General features: G+C 39.1%; 1 protein-coding gene across 7 annotated transcripts in view; it reads left to right on the plus strand.

Moving 5' to 3' along the window:
* Positions 1-15,010, plus strand: part of zmynd11 (zinc finger, MYND-type containing 11) — a 102,712-nt gene that overhangs the window by 52,401 nt on the left and 35,301 nt on the right. For 3 of the 7 annotated variants that reach the window (XM_066723723.1, XM_066723746.1, XM_066723758.1), the window contains 2 exons: positions 1,006-1,165; positions 3,282-3,311. In XM_066723723.1, the coding sequence (XP_066579820.1) occupies positions 1,006-1,165; positions 3,282-3,311 (190 nt within the window). The remainder of the gene's footprint in view (positions 1-1,005; positions 1,166-3,281; positions 3,312-15,010) is intronic. The other 4 variants (XM_066723732.1, XM_066723764.1, XM_066723740.1 and 1 more) reach the window with 2 other exon arrangements.

Raw genomic sequence — 15,010 nt, forward strand, 5'->3', positions numbered from 1 at the left:
CTGACAAGTTAATAGGAGTTTGTTGATGGACAACATTCTTCAAGTTTTGCAATTTTTCAATTGGAATTAAGTTTGGACTTTGTCTGCACCACTCAAGCACTTTTTCTTTTTAATCCATTCCTGGGTGGATTTGGCCTTCAAATACTTCGTTATTGTCCTGATTTAAAAATGTATTTTTTACATTATTGATTCTGGCTGACAGGTTTTCTTCTAGAATTCTACTGTACTTGGCACCGTCCATTTTCCCCTCAATCCTGACAAGTTTCCCAGTCCCTGCTAATGAAAAGCATCCCCACAATATGAAGCTCGCCACCAACATGCTAAACAGTTGGGATAATGTTGGCTGGACAATGCGTTGTGTTGGGCTTGTGCCAGATGTAATGCTTTGAATTTAGAATAAAAGGTTACATTTTGGTCATGTCTGACCACAAAACTTTCTGCCACATGTCTGCAGTCTTTACACACTTTGTTGCAAAGTATAAGAGATCTTGCCAATCGTCCATACACTCGTCCATACATGCCAGCTTTGTGTAGAGACTAGGATATTGTTTATGTATGAACACTCACTCCCATCTCACTTAGAACGATTTCAAATAAAGAAAAAAGAGACCCAGATGAGGAGGAGATGGAGAAGCTCTGCTATAGGCCAGGAATGAACAGCTGCTTCCTGAAGCAGACCCCTCAAGTTTCTGTACAACAGCTAAACCAGTTTTTACTTTCATCCAAACTGAATTATGGAAACACTTTGGCCTGAAATACCACTGTTTAAATTCCAGTTCAGCAGGCCAGACCTGATTGAAAGGTGTCTTTAATATAAGTTAACATTTAAAAAACAATCATGGTCCACTGGGGACTGTGGCTCTCCCAGGAGCAGGAGTGAGTGGCTTGTTGGCACTTGTTTTATTTAGTCTGGTGTTATCCTTTTCCCCCTGTCTAAATGCATGCAAGCTAGAATCTAGAAGACTAAGAAATAGAGTGACTTTGTGTGGTTTTTGTTTTTTCCAGGTATCTGAGTCGAGTTTTTGGGATGCATCCTAAGGAGACCACACGTCAGCTGGGCCTAGCAGTGAAAGATGGGTTGGTGGTGGAGACTCTTACGGTGGGCTGCAAGGGCTCCAAGGCTGGCATCGAGCAGGAAGGATACTGGTTGCCAGGAGATGAGATAGTAAGTGTCACACCAAATCGGGTCCCCCAACATCCTATCGTAGTAGCTGCTTTGGGTTTGTGAATGTAACACACACACACACACACACACACACACACACACACACACACACACGTGGGAAGAAACTACCCACATATAAAGAGGTCTGTTATGTCTTTTTTTTTTTTTTTTTTTTTCTGTATGTTAGCTTCACAACTTTAGTCATTAGGCTTAAAATATTTTTTTTTTTTTCACACCCAGAGCTGTAGAACTGTTACTAATAAGGAAAATGGGCTTTGAAGTTAAAATGGGGATACAGAAATTGGTGTGAAATTATTTTGCAACTGGAGTATTGACCCTCATCAAATAATATTTTTGTTTGTTGATTTATGTCTGTTTTTAAAAGTGGTCATGTTTTAATGTATGTGCCAGTTATTTGTACACTAAGCAGTATGTTTAATGGATGTGGAGTGAAGGTCTTTTGCACTTTTAAATTATATTGGCTTTTCTGTATAAGAAGCCTTATAAGCGATAATCTTACCAATCTTTCATGGACCATTTATAAGTGACTGCACTCTATAAGTGACTGCACTAGTGTCGTTTTATTTGACACATGTTGGGGGGGGGAATGTGTTTTAGTGCCCGCTATGTCACACAGGATCTTATTTGGCACAATTTCTGCAATTTTTATTTTGAAAGCATTTTCTTTATTTGACTCACAGCTTCCATATTCTTCCCATTTACACTGCTGTTTCCTACATTAATGGAACATTCTACCCATCGTGACTACAGTAGATCAGTGTTTGAATAGGTCTTGTAAGGTCTTTTGAAACAAATATGCCCAGAAGATATTGCAGTTAAAGCTAGGTGATTTCTGTCGTTTTCTTGCTAGTGAACTTGTGTCTTTCTGCAAAAATATGGCATCTTTATCAGGCTTACTTCATTGCAAAGTTGCAGGGCTTTGATTAAAAAATTAAAACATAATCGCTCTGTACATACCAAACATAAACCTACATCACCCAGATCTCCCCTACACCACACCCAGAGACTGTAACCATGAACATCCTCATGCTTTTTCACTAACCCAGCCGCATTTGTTAAAAGTTATGGTACACTGTTATTTCAGTTTATTAAAGGACCTCAACTCAAATTTAGTCCTGTGATGGGCATGCTGGCTTTTTGTCAGGTCCCAGACTCCCACAAATCCACAAGCCGTACTAGATGGATTAATCACTTCACACTGTTTTTCAAGATTAAATCTTTTGGACTAAACATGACTGAGCACAAACAACCAGGATAGTTAATTTATTAGTAGAGTGGAAGCAGGTAAGCCAATTACATATAGTGGAAGCAATTGAAAACAAGCAACTGTGGTTAAGATCTCTACTTTTCTCTGTTTGTCAAGTGACTTCTCTTTGTCCGTTTACAAAACTGAAATCTAAAATATTACCAATATTACCAGGGATCTGCTGTTTAAAGATACTACACTATTCCTAAACCTTCTGCTGTTGCACTTCATTTCTCTGAGTGTCATTGCCCTGCATAAAGGGCACCAAGAACCAAGTATGACATCTCTGACTATCCCACCTCCACATTCTTAATATTCAGTATTTTGTTCCACATAATTTTTTTAAATTACATTTGAAGGACAAGTTTCTTTATATATTGATAATAAATATATAAATGTATACACATATATATATTTATGTATGTACAGGTTTACAATTCATAATAGGTGCTTCATGTCAGTATGAACTGCTTTCAAAATTTAAATTTCATACCCCCCTCCCCCTCCCTCTAGTGTGCAAAGGGCTTATTAAAAAAATAAAATAAAAAGCATAAAAAAACTGGTATGGCAGTTTTCTGAATTGCAAAATTTCACAGGAAGTTTGCAGATGGACTGCACGCTGCTGAAACTTGTCTCTGTCGTGGGTATCACCACAAGCATGACAAGATTAGCAGGAGCTGCAGCTGAAGTGTGATGTCACCTCTCTCCTCCTCGGTGTCCAGCACGCAGCTCAGTTTCAGAAATGGCAGTTGCTGTTGAACAGTTAACTCTCTCCTGGTGTACAATAGCTCAGCTCAGAGGCACAGCAGGATTTTAAAACAGTTTTTTTTGGATCACTTGCTATCACAGGAGCAGAGGACGGAAAGGAGTAAGGTAAGGGTATGTTACCATTATTTATTAATTGATTTCTGTATTCTTAAAAAAAATATATATATACTAACACAGTCGTTCCTTGACAAAAGACTGCCCCAACACAGCACGGTCTCAGACTTTCTTTGAATCTGGTGCACATCTTTCCCTCTGAGGAAAGAATTTCATACTGCAAATTTGATTTGAACAGCAGTTCAGAAGACGCACAGGGCCATGTTTTTAGTTTGGGTCAAATTACCTTCTTTCTGTGTGTCTCAAATGTCAAAAGTTAACTTTTTCACTGGAATCACTTCCTCAGTCTATTCAATGTGACCACTTCTGCCATTAACAGTCTACATGAAGCTGCTGTAAGATAACAGGCTACCAAGCAAATGTTTATCCTCAGATCTATGTAGTTTTGTATGTAGATCAGAATAAAAACATACAAACTGCAGGTGATCTTATATTCTGCTTGCAAAGCATTTGGATTAAGGCCACACATGCAGTCATAACTCTATGTAGCTGTTGGAAGAAGTGATCTCGGATAGTATTCCGCATTTACAGAGAGCAGCTTTGGAATTTTGGGAAGTGACAAGGGGGTCACAAATAAGTAATGGAATGAGAGATTTGCACTCAGCTGATGTCTTGGCATTCCAGATCAAAGCCCTGCTCACAGATTTCTAACACCACCCCACCAAAAACGCACAAAAGCACGAACTGAAACAGATTCCAGTGTTCAAAAGCCACAGCACATCAGGATTTACATGTCTCTTGAATCATCGCTTTGGCATTAGGCATAGGAACGGACCTTAAGTTGGTTTGGTTAATTGGATAATGAGTTTATTTAACCAATTAAGGTACAAGGGGTGCTCTGTAGAAGATGATTTGAAGAACACTGGTATATGTGATCAAACACCATCAGAATCTTGGCCTAATTTAACTGCTATTGACAGTTGAAGAGAAATGCAAGGATGAAAAGAGGGGGCTGTGGCTGGGCCATTGAGACAATCTGCTTTAAAACCAGAAGAATTGAGGATTTGATTTTGGAAGTGCTGGTCCAACCAAGTTGCAATGTCATATTTATAGTCTGGCGCCAATCTTCTTTAAAATCTGATACCGTGCTTTTGTTACAGTCATACTTTTGGCTGCCTTGCATTGTCATGGAATGACCTGTCACTCATGACACCTGAAATATCTGCTCGCTACTTATCTGTAAAATTTGCTAATTTTGGAAAATTTTATTGGCACTGAATCTGTATAAGGTGAAATACCCTACACGTTTTCAGTGCTGAGGGGGGGTCCTTTATAACATAAATCAGTATCTTAGCATACATTCTACCTCTGGTGAGAGAGAACGCAGGATAAGTCAAAAACAACCATCCTGCAGCTTTCTCCACAGGAGTAATAAAATATTATTTGCTGTGTGCGGGAGCGTGTGAATGTGTGACTGTACACACCAACCCTCACTGCTAACACAGACAAAGGTTTGTAGCAAGCATATATAACTGAATGTTAGATGTAGTTATAGATGTAGTTTTACTTCGCTGGGATGCATTTCTTACAAAGTAAAAAATAAAAAGATAAAATTGAAAAGCAGAAGAAACCAAGCTTATATGTAGTAACAAGTTAGTTTTTCAAACATTCGAGCACTTGCAGCCTGGCCTGAAATGAAGTAAAAAAATTAACTAATGGGGACCTTCGATGCAACAGAAGCACATTTGGTTCTGAAGTTCAGCATATGAATTCTGACCCCAGGCCCAAAGGTCAAAGGATACCTGGCATGTGCATCATGGAATACTGCAGGTCTCTTCTCTCTCTCCTCGAGTTACAGAAGGTAGTGTTTTTGTGTGAGAACTGCACTTGTCTTCTTCTTACTCCTCTGAAAGGTTTAGAGAATGTGTATTTTTATTGGCAAGTTTGTTTCTGTGGTTTTAATAGTTATTTATCTATCTGAAAGGTGTTTTATACTCACATATACTCACAATTATAAACAAATTGCTTTAGGGCCACTCCATGTTTTATGACCACATTGCAATAAAGTTTTTTTGTATAATTACTTAAATTCAAGTAATTCAAGATTATATGTCCTCTGCTACTTTAATACATTCTTTGTCTTTGGTCATGTAATGGAAATGAGTTATGATTGGTCAGATGTCAAAGCTGTGGATGAACCTGTCAGGCAAACTAATCATTAAGTGCTAAAGGACAGACATTAAAGCGATCAGCACGTTGTAGAGCAATGCTGTGGAAATTATGCTTCTTTCGTTTCTTTGGAAAATCACAGTTAATGTGTGTGTGTGTGTGTTGTGTACTATAGGGGCCCAATATTCAAACTTTGTGCGATTTCCATGCAAAATTTGTGCCGCACAAAAAATATACCAATATGGAATTGGCATTAAAGTAATAGGACTGTGCAGGTGGATGAATGAATGCAGTGCTGGACAGATGCGAGTGCCATGTTTCACTTTCTGTTATTTGTACATTATTTTTATATCTATATATATCTATATATATCTATATATATCTATATATATCTATATATATCTATATATATCTATATATATATCTATATATATATATATATATATATCTATATATCTATATATATATATATATATATATATATATATATATATATATATATATATATATATATATACACACACACACACTGATCAGCCATAACATTATGACCAATGACAGGTGAAGTGAATAACACTGATAATCTCGTTATCATGGCACCTGTCAGTGGGTGGGATATATTAGGCAGCAAGTGAACATTTTGTCCTCAAAGTTGATGTGTTAGAAGCAGGAAAAATGGGCAAGCGTAAGGATCTGAGCGGCTCTGACAAGGGCCAAATTGTGATGGCTAGACGACTGGGTCAGAGCATCTCCAAAACTGCAGCTCTTGTGGGGTGTTCCCGGTCTGCAGTGCTCAATACCTATCAAAAGTGGTCCAAGGAAGGAAAAGCGGTGAACCGGCGACAGGGTCATGGGCGGCCAAGGCTCACTGATGCACGTGGGGAGCGAAGGCTGGCCCGTGTGGTCCGATCCAACAGATGAGCTACTGTAGCTCAAATTGGTGAAAACGTTCATGCTGGTTCTGATAGAAAGGTGTCAGAACACACAGTGCATTGCAGTTTGTTGCGTATGGGGCTGCGTAGCCGCAGACCAGTCAGGGTGCTTATGCTGACCCCTGTCCACTGCCGAAAGCGCCTACAATGGGCACGTGAGCATCAGAACTGGACCACGGAGCAATGGAAGAAGGGGGCCTGGTCTGATGAATCACGAGTTCAAGGTGTTGACTTGGCCTCCAAATTCCCCAGATCTCAATCCAATCGAGCATCTGTGGGATGTGCTGGACAAACATGTCCGATCCATGAAGGCCCCACCTCGCAACTTACAGGACTTAAGGGATCTGCTGCTGACGTCTTGGTGCCAGATACCACAGCACACCTTCAGAGGTCTAGTGGAGTCCATGCCTCGACGGGTCAGGGCTGTTTTGGCGGCAAAAGGGGGACCTACACAATATTAGGCAGGTGGTCATAATGTTATGGCTGATCGGTGTGTGTGTGTGTGTGTGTGTGTATATATGTATATATATATATATGTATATATATAATTTTATATATATTATTATATATATTAGTGCATAGTCTGTATCATTTAGGTTCATTCCTGTAATGGGGGGTCCAAAATGAATGCTTGTAAAATATTCTATTAATACTATTTAATGGTGAATCTCAAAGTTCTCTACGTGATTTCTGCCAGTTTATTTTTTTATTCCGACTACAATGTTGAACTATACTTACTGACTCATCACACTCGAAATGTACGGGTAGAATCACTGCTCCACTTTGTCAATGTGTGGATTGATACTCCAGAGGAAATATCCCTCATTTCTGATGATGTGTTAACTGATGAAATAGATGACTGTCAGTCTGACACAGGTGAAAGTGACACTGATTAATGATTGAGTTCATTCTAATGATCACTGACTCAACCCTAACATGGCTGATAATTTTGCCCTGCAATCCTATGACCTATACACTTAAAAACATACTTTTTTTTTATTAATGTAATTCATCAGTTTATTATACAATTGATAAGATAATTTGTATTTATTTGTATAAGTTGGACTTGTTTTCAACACGTTCTGCTGTACACCTATATTGCATTATATCACAGAAGTCAAAATATTATTGAACTCATGATTAAGATAATTGATAGTTTGAATTTCTTAAGGTATAATGATTAGCAGGCAATTTATTTTAAGCTTTAAACAAATATAGGTAGAAGACTGTAAAGTATGATGGTTTCAATTGTGCCTTTGAGATATTGCACAAAGTGTACTTTTATGTTTTGCTTTATATTGTACGTAAAAGATAAGTCTCCCTGGCATTTAGACATTTTATAGAAATTACTAAGGGCTCGTTCGCACTAGAGGTTTGTTTCAGTACGGTTTGGTTTGGTTCGTTTCATTTAGGAAAGAGTGTGAACAACAGATTTCGATTGGCAAACGAACCAAAACAAACTGAGTCCACCCAAATAGGTGGTCTCAGTCTGTTTGGAAAAAGGACGGAGTTTGGTTCACTTGAAGAACTTGAATGTGAACACTGGAGGGTTTTGTTTAATTTGCAATCAGGAAACAAACTCCATATTTCACCCATTCGGAAATAACATTTAGTTTTGACTTGACTTAGCAGTACCAGCGAGTTAAGATAACATTTGCAATTATATATAGGCTATTTGTTAATTTACTTATTGTTAATGGTAACATCAGTAATGTTAAAATAATTGGATATTGGGGTATATTCATCAAGGGTGATACACCAAGGTATTTGTCATTTTTTCTAAATGGAATAAAATACAAGTACATTTAATATGCATACAATTTGATCTAAAGATGCCGTGTGGGAGCGAGTCATTTTTCATTCATTTTGCTGCTTATTTGTACATTTGTGTGAGAAAGTAAGTGTCAGAAATAACGAATTGCTGTAAAAAAAACCTTGTTGAATACACCCTATTATGTTGAATGTATTATGTAAAGTAGCACTATATTTTTATAGGTATGGCAGTAGCTGTGAAATACTCCTAGACGGATATTTATGGGATGTCACATGACTGTTGTATATATTTATATAGGCAAAACAATCACCACACAGCATCACAACACTGATTATAATATTCAAAAGTATAGTAGCCTATTGTTGTGTTCAATAACTGCATACAGTGTGTTTAAATACACTATTCAGACTGTTGTCATAAATTCTGAAACTGAATTGCTTTGCTCTGTGCACATTCTGCACAATTGTAACACACCCATATAGAACTATTATTTGGTTGGTGAAATGTGTTTGGACTACTGTATTTAGTTCCTTCATATATATTTGTTATTATACGCGTTATGCTGTCATTTATTATATGCACTAATCATGTAAAATGTAAATATCCAGTGTTAATCAATACAAAACTGATCTGAGTCCTGAAAAAACATGGAAGTGAAACACGAAAATGAACACGAGTTTGATATTGTATTACTGAAATACTGACAAGTTTCTTGTGGAGAACTTTTATTTCCAGCTTAAGTACATATATAAGATCAAGAAACCATTGAGAGAAAGTAGCCCTCATGTTGGTGGAACGGAACGATATTTCTGTAATATTCTTACAATATAGCTTTTGGCCTACTACTGCAGTGCTGTGTAGCTGCCATATCCTTTTTGATTTCCATAAGTAAGATTGTTTTTATCTTTTGAAAATACATGTCTTACAGTGCACAAAGGGGAGGATTTGTTTATTTTACTGAAACATTATTACGTTCAGTGCATATTTGGATGTCTTATTATTGTTATTGTTTTTTTATTTCTTACATTTAGTTTGGTTGAATTTGATTAATGATCCACTCTAACTGGATATCAATGAGTTTATTTTCCTTGCTTTGTTGTTGTTGCTACAAGTTCATGTTCTCTGAACTGTGATATTGAAACAATTATTTTCCAGAAGCTGTGTAAAAGCCTTATTAATCGCCTTATAATTCTTATAGTTCTACTCTGATACCATTTAACTTAAGCTATATATATATATAAAATTGAGAAGAAAAATAAATTATACCCCCTTCTTGGGAATCGAACCCTGGGCTTGCAGCGCTGTTCCTTAACTACTGTGCCAATGGAATTTAAAAGTTAAGAGTGAAACCTGTTATAAGTAGCCGACAGCCTCCTGAATTAGGCTACTGGAATTAGTCACAAATAAATGTGTGTGTGTGTGTGTGTATATATATATAGGAAAAACCAACATAAAGTGTCTCAGAACAACTTCAGTGCTCTTGGCACAGATTCTACAAGTCTCTAGAGGGATGAACACCATTCTTCCAAAAGTTATTCCCTCATTTGGTGTGAGATGTTGATGGTGGTGGTGGAGAGTCTAACACGTTGGTACAAAATCTCCCATAGGTGTTCAGTTGGGTTGAGATCTGGTGACTGTGAAGGCCATAGCATATGATTCAGATCATTTTCATACTCATCAAACCATTCAGTGAGCCCTCATTCCCTATGGAGGGGGGCATTGTCATCCTGGAAGAGACCACACCCATCAGGACAGAAATGTCTCAGAATAACTTTGTAATGATTTGCAGTGACCCTTCCCTCTAAGGGGACAAACTATGCCAGGAAAATGCCCCCAACAGCATAACAGAGCCTTCGGACCCCCTCACTGTAGGGGTCAAGCAGTCAGGCCTGTACTGTTCTCTTGGTGTCCCACACATACACTGACCCATTTGTCGAGAATATGGTGAAGGATGACTAATCTGACAGATCACTTTTTTCCACATCTATGTTCTTTGGACCACTGAACTCTCAAATGTGCATTTGTCTTTGTAATGAGGGGTTTATGCACTGCAACCCTGCTATAACATCCCTCTCTGTGTAGTTCTTGATGGACTGTTGTTGCTGTCTGATCACGTCCTGCATTGACATTCTCAGGCACCTGGGAAAGAGTTGCTCTTCTGTTTTTCCTTACATATCGCAGCAATGCATGAGCATCACAGTCATCGAATGTGTTTTTTCAACCACAATTTCCAACCCTATTTACTGATGTCTTTCCCATAGGTCTAAATGCAGATGTAACTTTAGTCACTGTTCCTATTGAATCACTGGCCAGTTGAGCGTCTTTGTGACTGAAGCTCCTGCCATTCGTACCCCAATAATGACCCCTCTTAGATCCTTTCTCTTGCCATATTGATCCAAATTCAAGGTCAAGTGGGCCCCCTCTGCATTCTTATACATGCAAAAGAGCATGATAGGATGTTAATTGCTTAATTGTGTCACAATCCTTGGTTAAATGCACCTCCACATATCCCCACTTGATGTCGCCATCACCCTTCCTTACCAGTCACTTCTCCCAGCTCCCTTCAATCAATCAATCAATCAATCAATCAACATTCCTGATCACCATGTACTTGTTCAATCATCCTCTGCTCCCATTCACCCTGCACCTCCCAACTGGGTTTCTTGAGTCCCTCTGCTCCACATATAAACCCCTCACTCACACTCTGTCTTGGCAGTTCACCTACAATTCCAAGCAGTCTCCCTGTGCCTTGATATGTCCTTGAATCCTTGACCTCTTGCTTAACCTTCTGAACAAGACCTGGGACTTTCCTTGTTATCCTGTTTGCCTGATCGCCCGACCCTTGCCTGTGACCACGACCATGTCTTTGCCTTACCTTTGATTGCCCTGTCCTGCCGGTATCCGACCCACGCCTGTCTGACCACCTCTACCATGCACCGCAACTGGGTCCCCCTATTCCCGTGTCACGTGGTATGTGACAGAAAACTGCCACCAAATGGACCCAGCGGTGCTGAACACCCTCGCCGTTCAGAGGGCCACACTCGGGGAATATGAGCAGACACTCTGGCAGATTGAAACTGCTCTGTACCAGTTTCTCAACCAACTACCTGAGCAATCGCCTGCTTCCCAGGCTGAATATACCAGTTTTTATATATTATTTTAAATATTAGCGTTTTATATATTAATGTTATTCATCTAATAACTGTGCAAAGCTGTGTTCAAACAGTGGGGATAATAGTGCACTGTGGAGTGGCGTAGGCGGGTTTGCGAGACACAGGAAAACAATGCTTTATTCCAGTGTTGGGCAAAGATTTGCGCCATGTTTAAATTTCGGTGAAAATTGTGCAAAGTTTGAATATCGGGCCCTGTGGCTCTATGATAAGTGAATGCACTCATGGCTACATATATGTAGAGAATGTATAAGGGAGTAAACTGTGTGTGTGTGAAGCCAGTACACCCTGCAGCATATCTTTGCCTATGTCGGGGTTGCTGTTGCAGGGTGTACAGTGCATCGTGACTTTCCAAATGTATACGGACATGCTGTATGTATTGCCATTCAGTAAAAAAAAAAAAAAAAAAAAACTGTTAGGAAGTTGTTTTGGTGCAGCACACTTACAACCATATATAAAACAGACAGCCCCATTGTTGACTGTGCGCTGGAATGTCGCTGTCCCCTGGTAGGCCGTGTGTCCACCAAAGCGTTTTCCGCAGCTTCAGAGCCCTGGAGGCGCAGCGCTGTTTCAGGGCTGTGATACGGAATATCCGCGGCAGTCATGTGTTGAAGTGCCTGGTGTCACAGATAGTTTGTGTTGCTAACAAATACTGACTGTACAATGTCGGCACAACGCAGAGGGGAAGCTGAAGCGCGTAGAGAGAGGACGGACGGACGGACGGGTGGTGTGGTGTTTGTCCCGCCCCACCTCCGCTGTGATTGGATGGTTGGGTAAAAAGTGACAGTGACGAGCGCTGCGTTTTACCCGAAATTGAACATTTTTCAACTCTCGGTGAGCAGAAGAAAACGCCCAGCTCCCAGCACTCCGCGTGAAAAAGACGCTCAGCGCCGCGTCCCGCTGCCGGGCTTTAAAAACGCGGCGCTGCCATTGCAAACAATTGAGAAAACATGCCGACCTCAGGAAAAAACGCTTTGGTGGACACACGGGCTTAGTCTTGCTTTTCAACGCGTTATTTTGTCCGTCGCAAACCTGTTTTTTGCGTGGTGCACAGCTACGAATATAGCAGGAATCATGCATCATTTCAGCCACTCCCCCCATTTCGAGCCTTGCATACAATTAAAGGGTGAACTGCAGAATGGACAAATAATGCGCATTTAGATTTGTTTTATATATATAAAACGTCGACCACTGGATCTTTATTTCATATACTCAAAACCTTATTTTTTCTGTTTTAAATGTATGTGCTTTAACCAATCTATATTTTAGATCTATGTCAGCAGGCCTAAAACCCAGACATATAACCTAAAATATACATTGGTATTAAGTTAATTTGTTTTCTTTTGGGTTTTTACAGCTGGTAATTCGTTTATTTTTAATTTTTTAAACCATTATATCTCAGGTTTCCTGTCCCGACAAGGAACATACATGTTTCAAAGACAAGCGGCAGCTTTTTTAAATGTTGCCTTCTGCCTTCCCATGTATTGCTAGTATGCAGCAATTTCAGGGATACACCTTCAGTTTTTTGTATTTTCTTTCTACTGTTTATTACCTTATACAGTAAAAGCTTGGTGCTCTCTCTTTACTAAAAATAGAGATCTAAGACATGTCCTTTATCTTGTCCCTGATACATCACAGATTAACTCTGTTACCACATCAGGCCTGTGAGCAATCAATCAAGGGAACTTCCTTTTTTGCTTATTAATGGAAACCCATTATTTCAACTGGCATGCTGCTGAAATGTTTTTTAAATCTTTCTTTTGGAAGGGGAAGACATAGCACAGTACAAGGAGAGTCCTTTAGCAGTGAATGACAGAAAACATCTGGAAAACATAGTGAGGTGGAATTGGAACTTAAAAATGGTGTAATAATCTATACAAATATAAAAAGAAGTTATGTTAAGAAATGGGAAAATAATAAAACTAGCAACATATAGGTAGATATAGTGCTGTTGTTGGATTGTAAAACGTGTCCATTCACAGCATTCTCTTCCATGGTCAGAATACTTTTTTGACATCAATCTTTAGTGTATCTCATTGTTCTGTTGAAGAAGAGAGAACTATTCTGCATATGACACGATAAGAAAGGAGTGTGTGACCTGAAAGAAATATGGGACACGTTAGTGTTGTGTTACGGTGGCTTTTTTCCCCCATTGATTTATTTTGTACTTTGCCTGCAACAATAGCGTTTAGCTGTGAGAACCAGCCAGTGAGAAGTGGCTCAACAGTGCGGCCAATTCCTTAGGAGAGCAAAGTGCAACCCTGTAATGCCTCGTTTCCACTGGCTTAAGCGTCGGTTCCGGGTTGTAAAACCTGGCCATTTTAGCAAGTCCAACCCCTATTGTGGGAGGAGGCAGAGCGATTGCGGGATATTGTTTCGTTTTAAAAAGAAAGATGGAAAACAATATTGCAAGCAATTAGAGCCTGACGTGGAAAGGACTTTTGTGGCTATTTTACTTTCTGCTTTACGTAATTGAAGACAGCATAATAAATACGTTTCTTTTAAGAAATATTAGGAAGAGCTAATGTGTATAGACATTTTATTTAGACAAGCATTACGTTACTGTAACAAAACCTTTCCATGTGTAATACTAAAAATAAATATTTGCTATTTAGTATTATTATTATTATTGTAACTTAACTTATTACTCTTATTAAACAACACTTTTTGCTGTATTATTTTATATTGACTTAGCAGACGTCCTTAACCAGGGCAAGTTACAGTTGAAACAAAATACATGTTTCACGATTAATCATACAGTAACAGCAGCTACAATATAGCAGGTTATAAGTGTGCACGTTTCAGTCGTGGTGTTTATGGATGCATTTATTAAACCAGTCCTTAATGTTTTAGAGGGAAACCCAGATCTGTATTTATTTTTTTATTAATTAATTTAACTTGTAAATGGACACAAGTTAACTAATTCGTGTTTGCCTTCATAGTCTCTGCAGAGCTGTTATACAACAGACCTACACACCATTCACAGCCTGAAACACCATCCAGTTGTTCATAAAATATTAAAATCGGCTGCTACAGCTCCGATTATTATCCTTCAGTTTTTTGTTTGTTTTTTCCTTCAGCCAGTGGAAACGGGACATTAAACACTCTTCACAGGTGTGGAGGCTTTCTGTGTCAGCGGAACAGAACTGAGACACTATCACAGCTCTGGGTGCAAGAAACCTCCTCTAGTGAACCATTTGTTGGTCTTTATGGAGACAAAAGAGTCTGCATTTAACTTTGAGAAAACACTGGAGGCGAGGAAGAGTCTGAGAGAAACTTTGAAGGCGTGTATCTGAAAACCTCAACACATGAGTCGGCTCTGACAAGGCTGGCAGTGTATCACACATCATGTGCTGTACCACTTGTGAGATGTGGGTTTCATTGGGGCATGTCCCTGTGGGTTTAATGTCCAACCTCGTGACCTCATGGCCTTCCTAAATGGCATTCCTTAAGCAAGAATCATTTAAGTGGCTTCCAGTATACTGGATAGTTAACCAGCCGTGTTAAAGCTAAACAGAGCATGCGCACCAATTAATTAAAACTGAGGAATGCTGTAAAGCAGGGGGGTCAAACTCTAGTCCCAGGGGGCTGCAGTGTCTGCTCTTTTTTCCCCAACAGGAACTCTGTTATTCAGTGATTGTCATTATCATCTCAGGTAGGCTTATCTAAAACTTTCACAGTTTAGTTTTACAGCTGATAACTTAAAATCTG

Source organism: Amia ocellicauda, chromosome 2 (assembly GCF_036373705.1).
Source record: "Amia ocellicauda isolate fAmiCal2 chromosome 2, fAmiCal2.hap1, whole genome shotgun sequence".
Classification (NCBI taxonomy): Eukaryota; Metazoa; Chordata; class Actinopteri; order Amiiformes; family Amiidae; genus Amia; species Amia ocellicauda.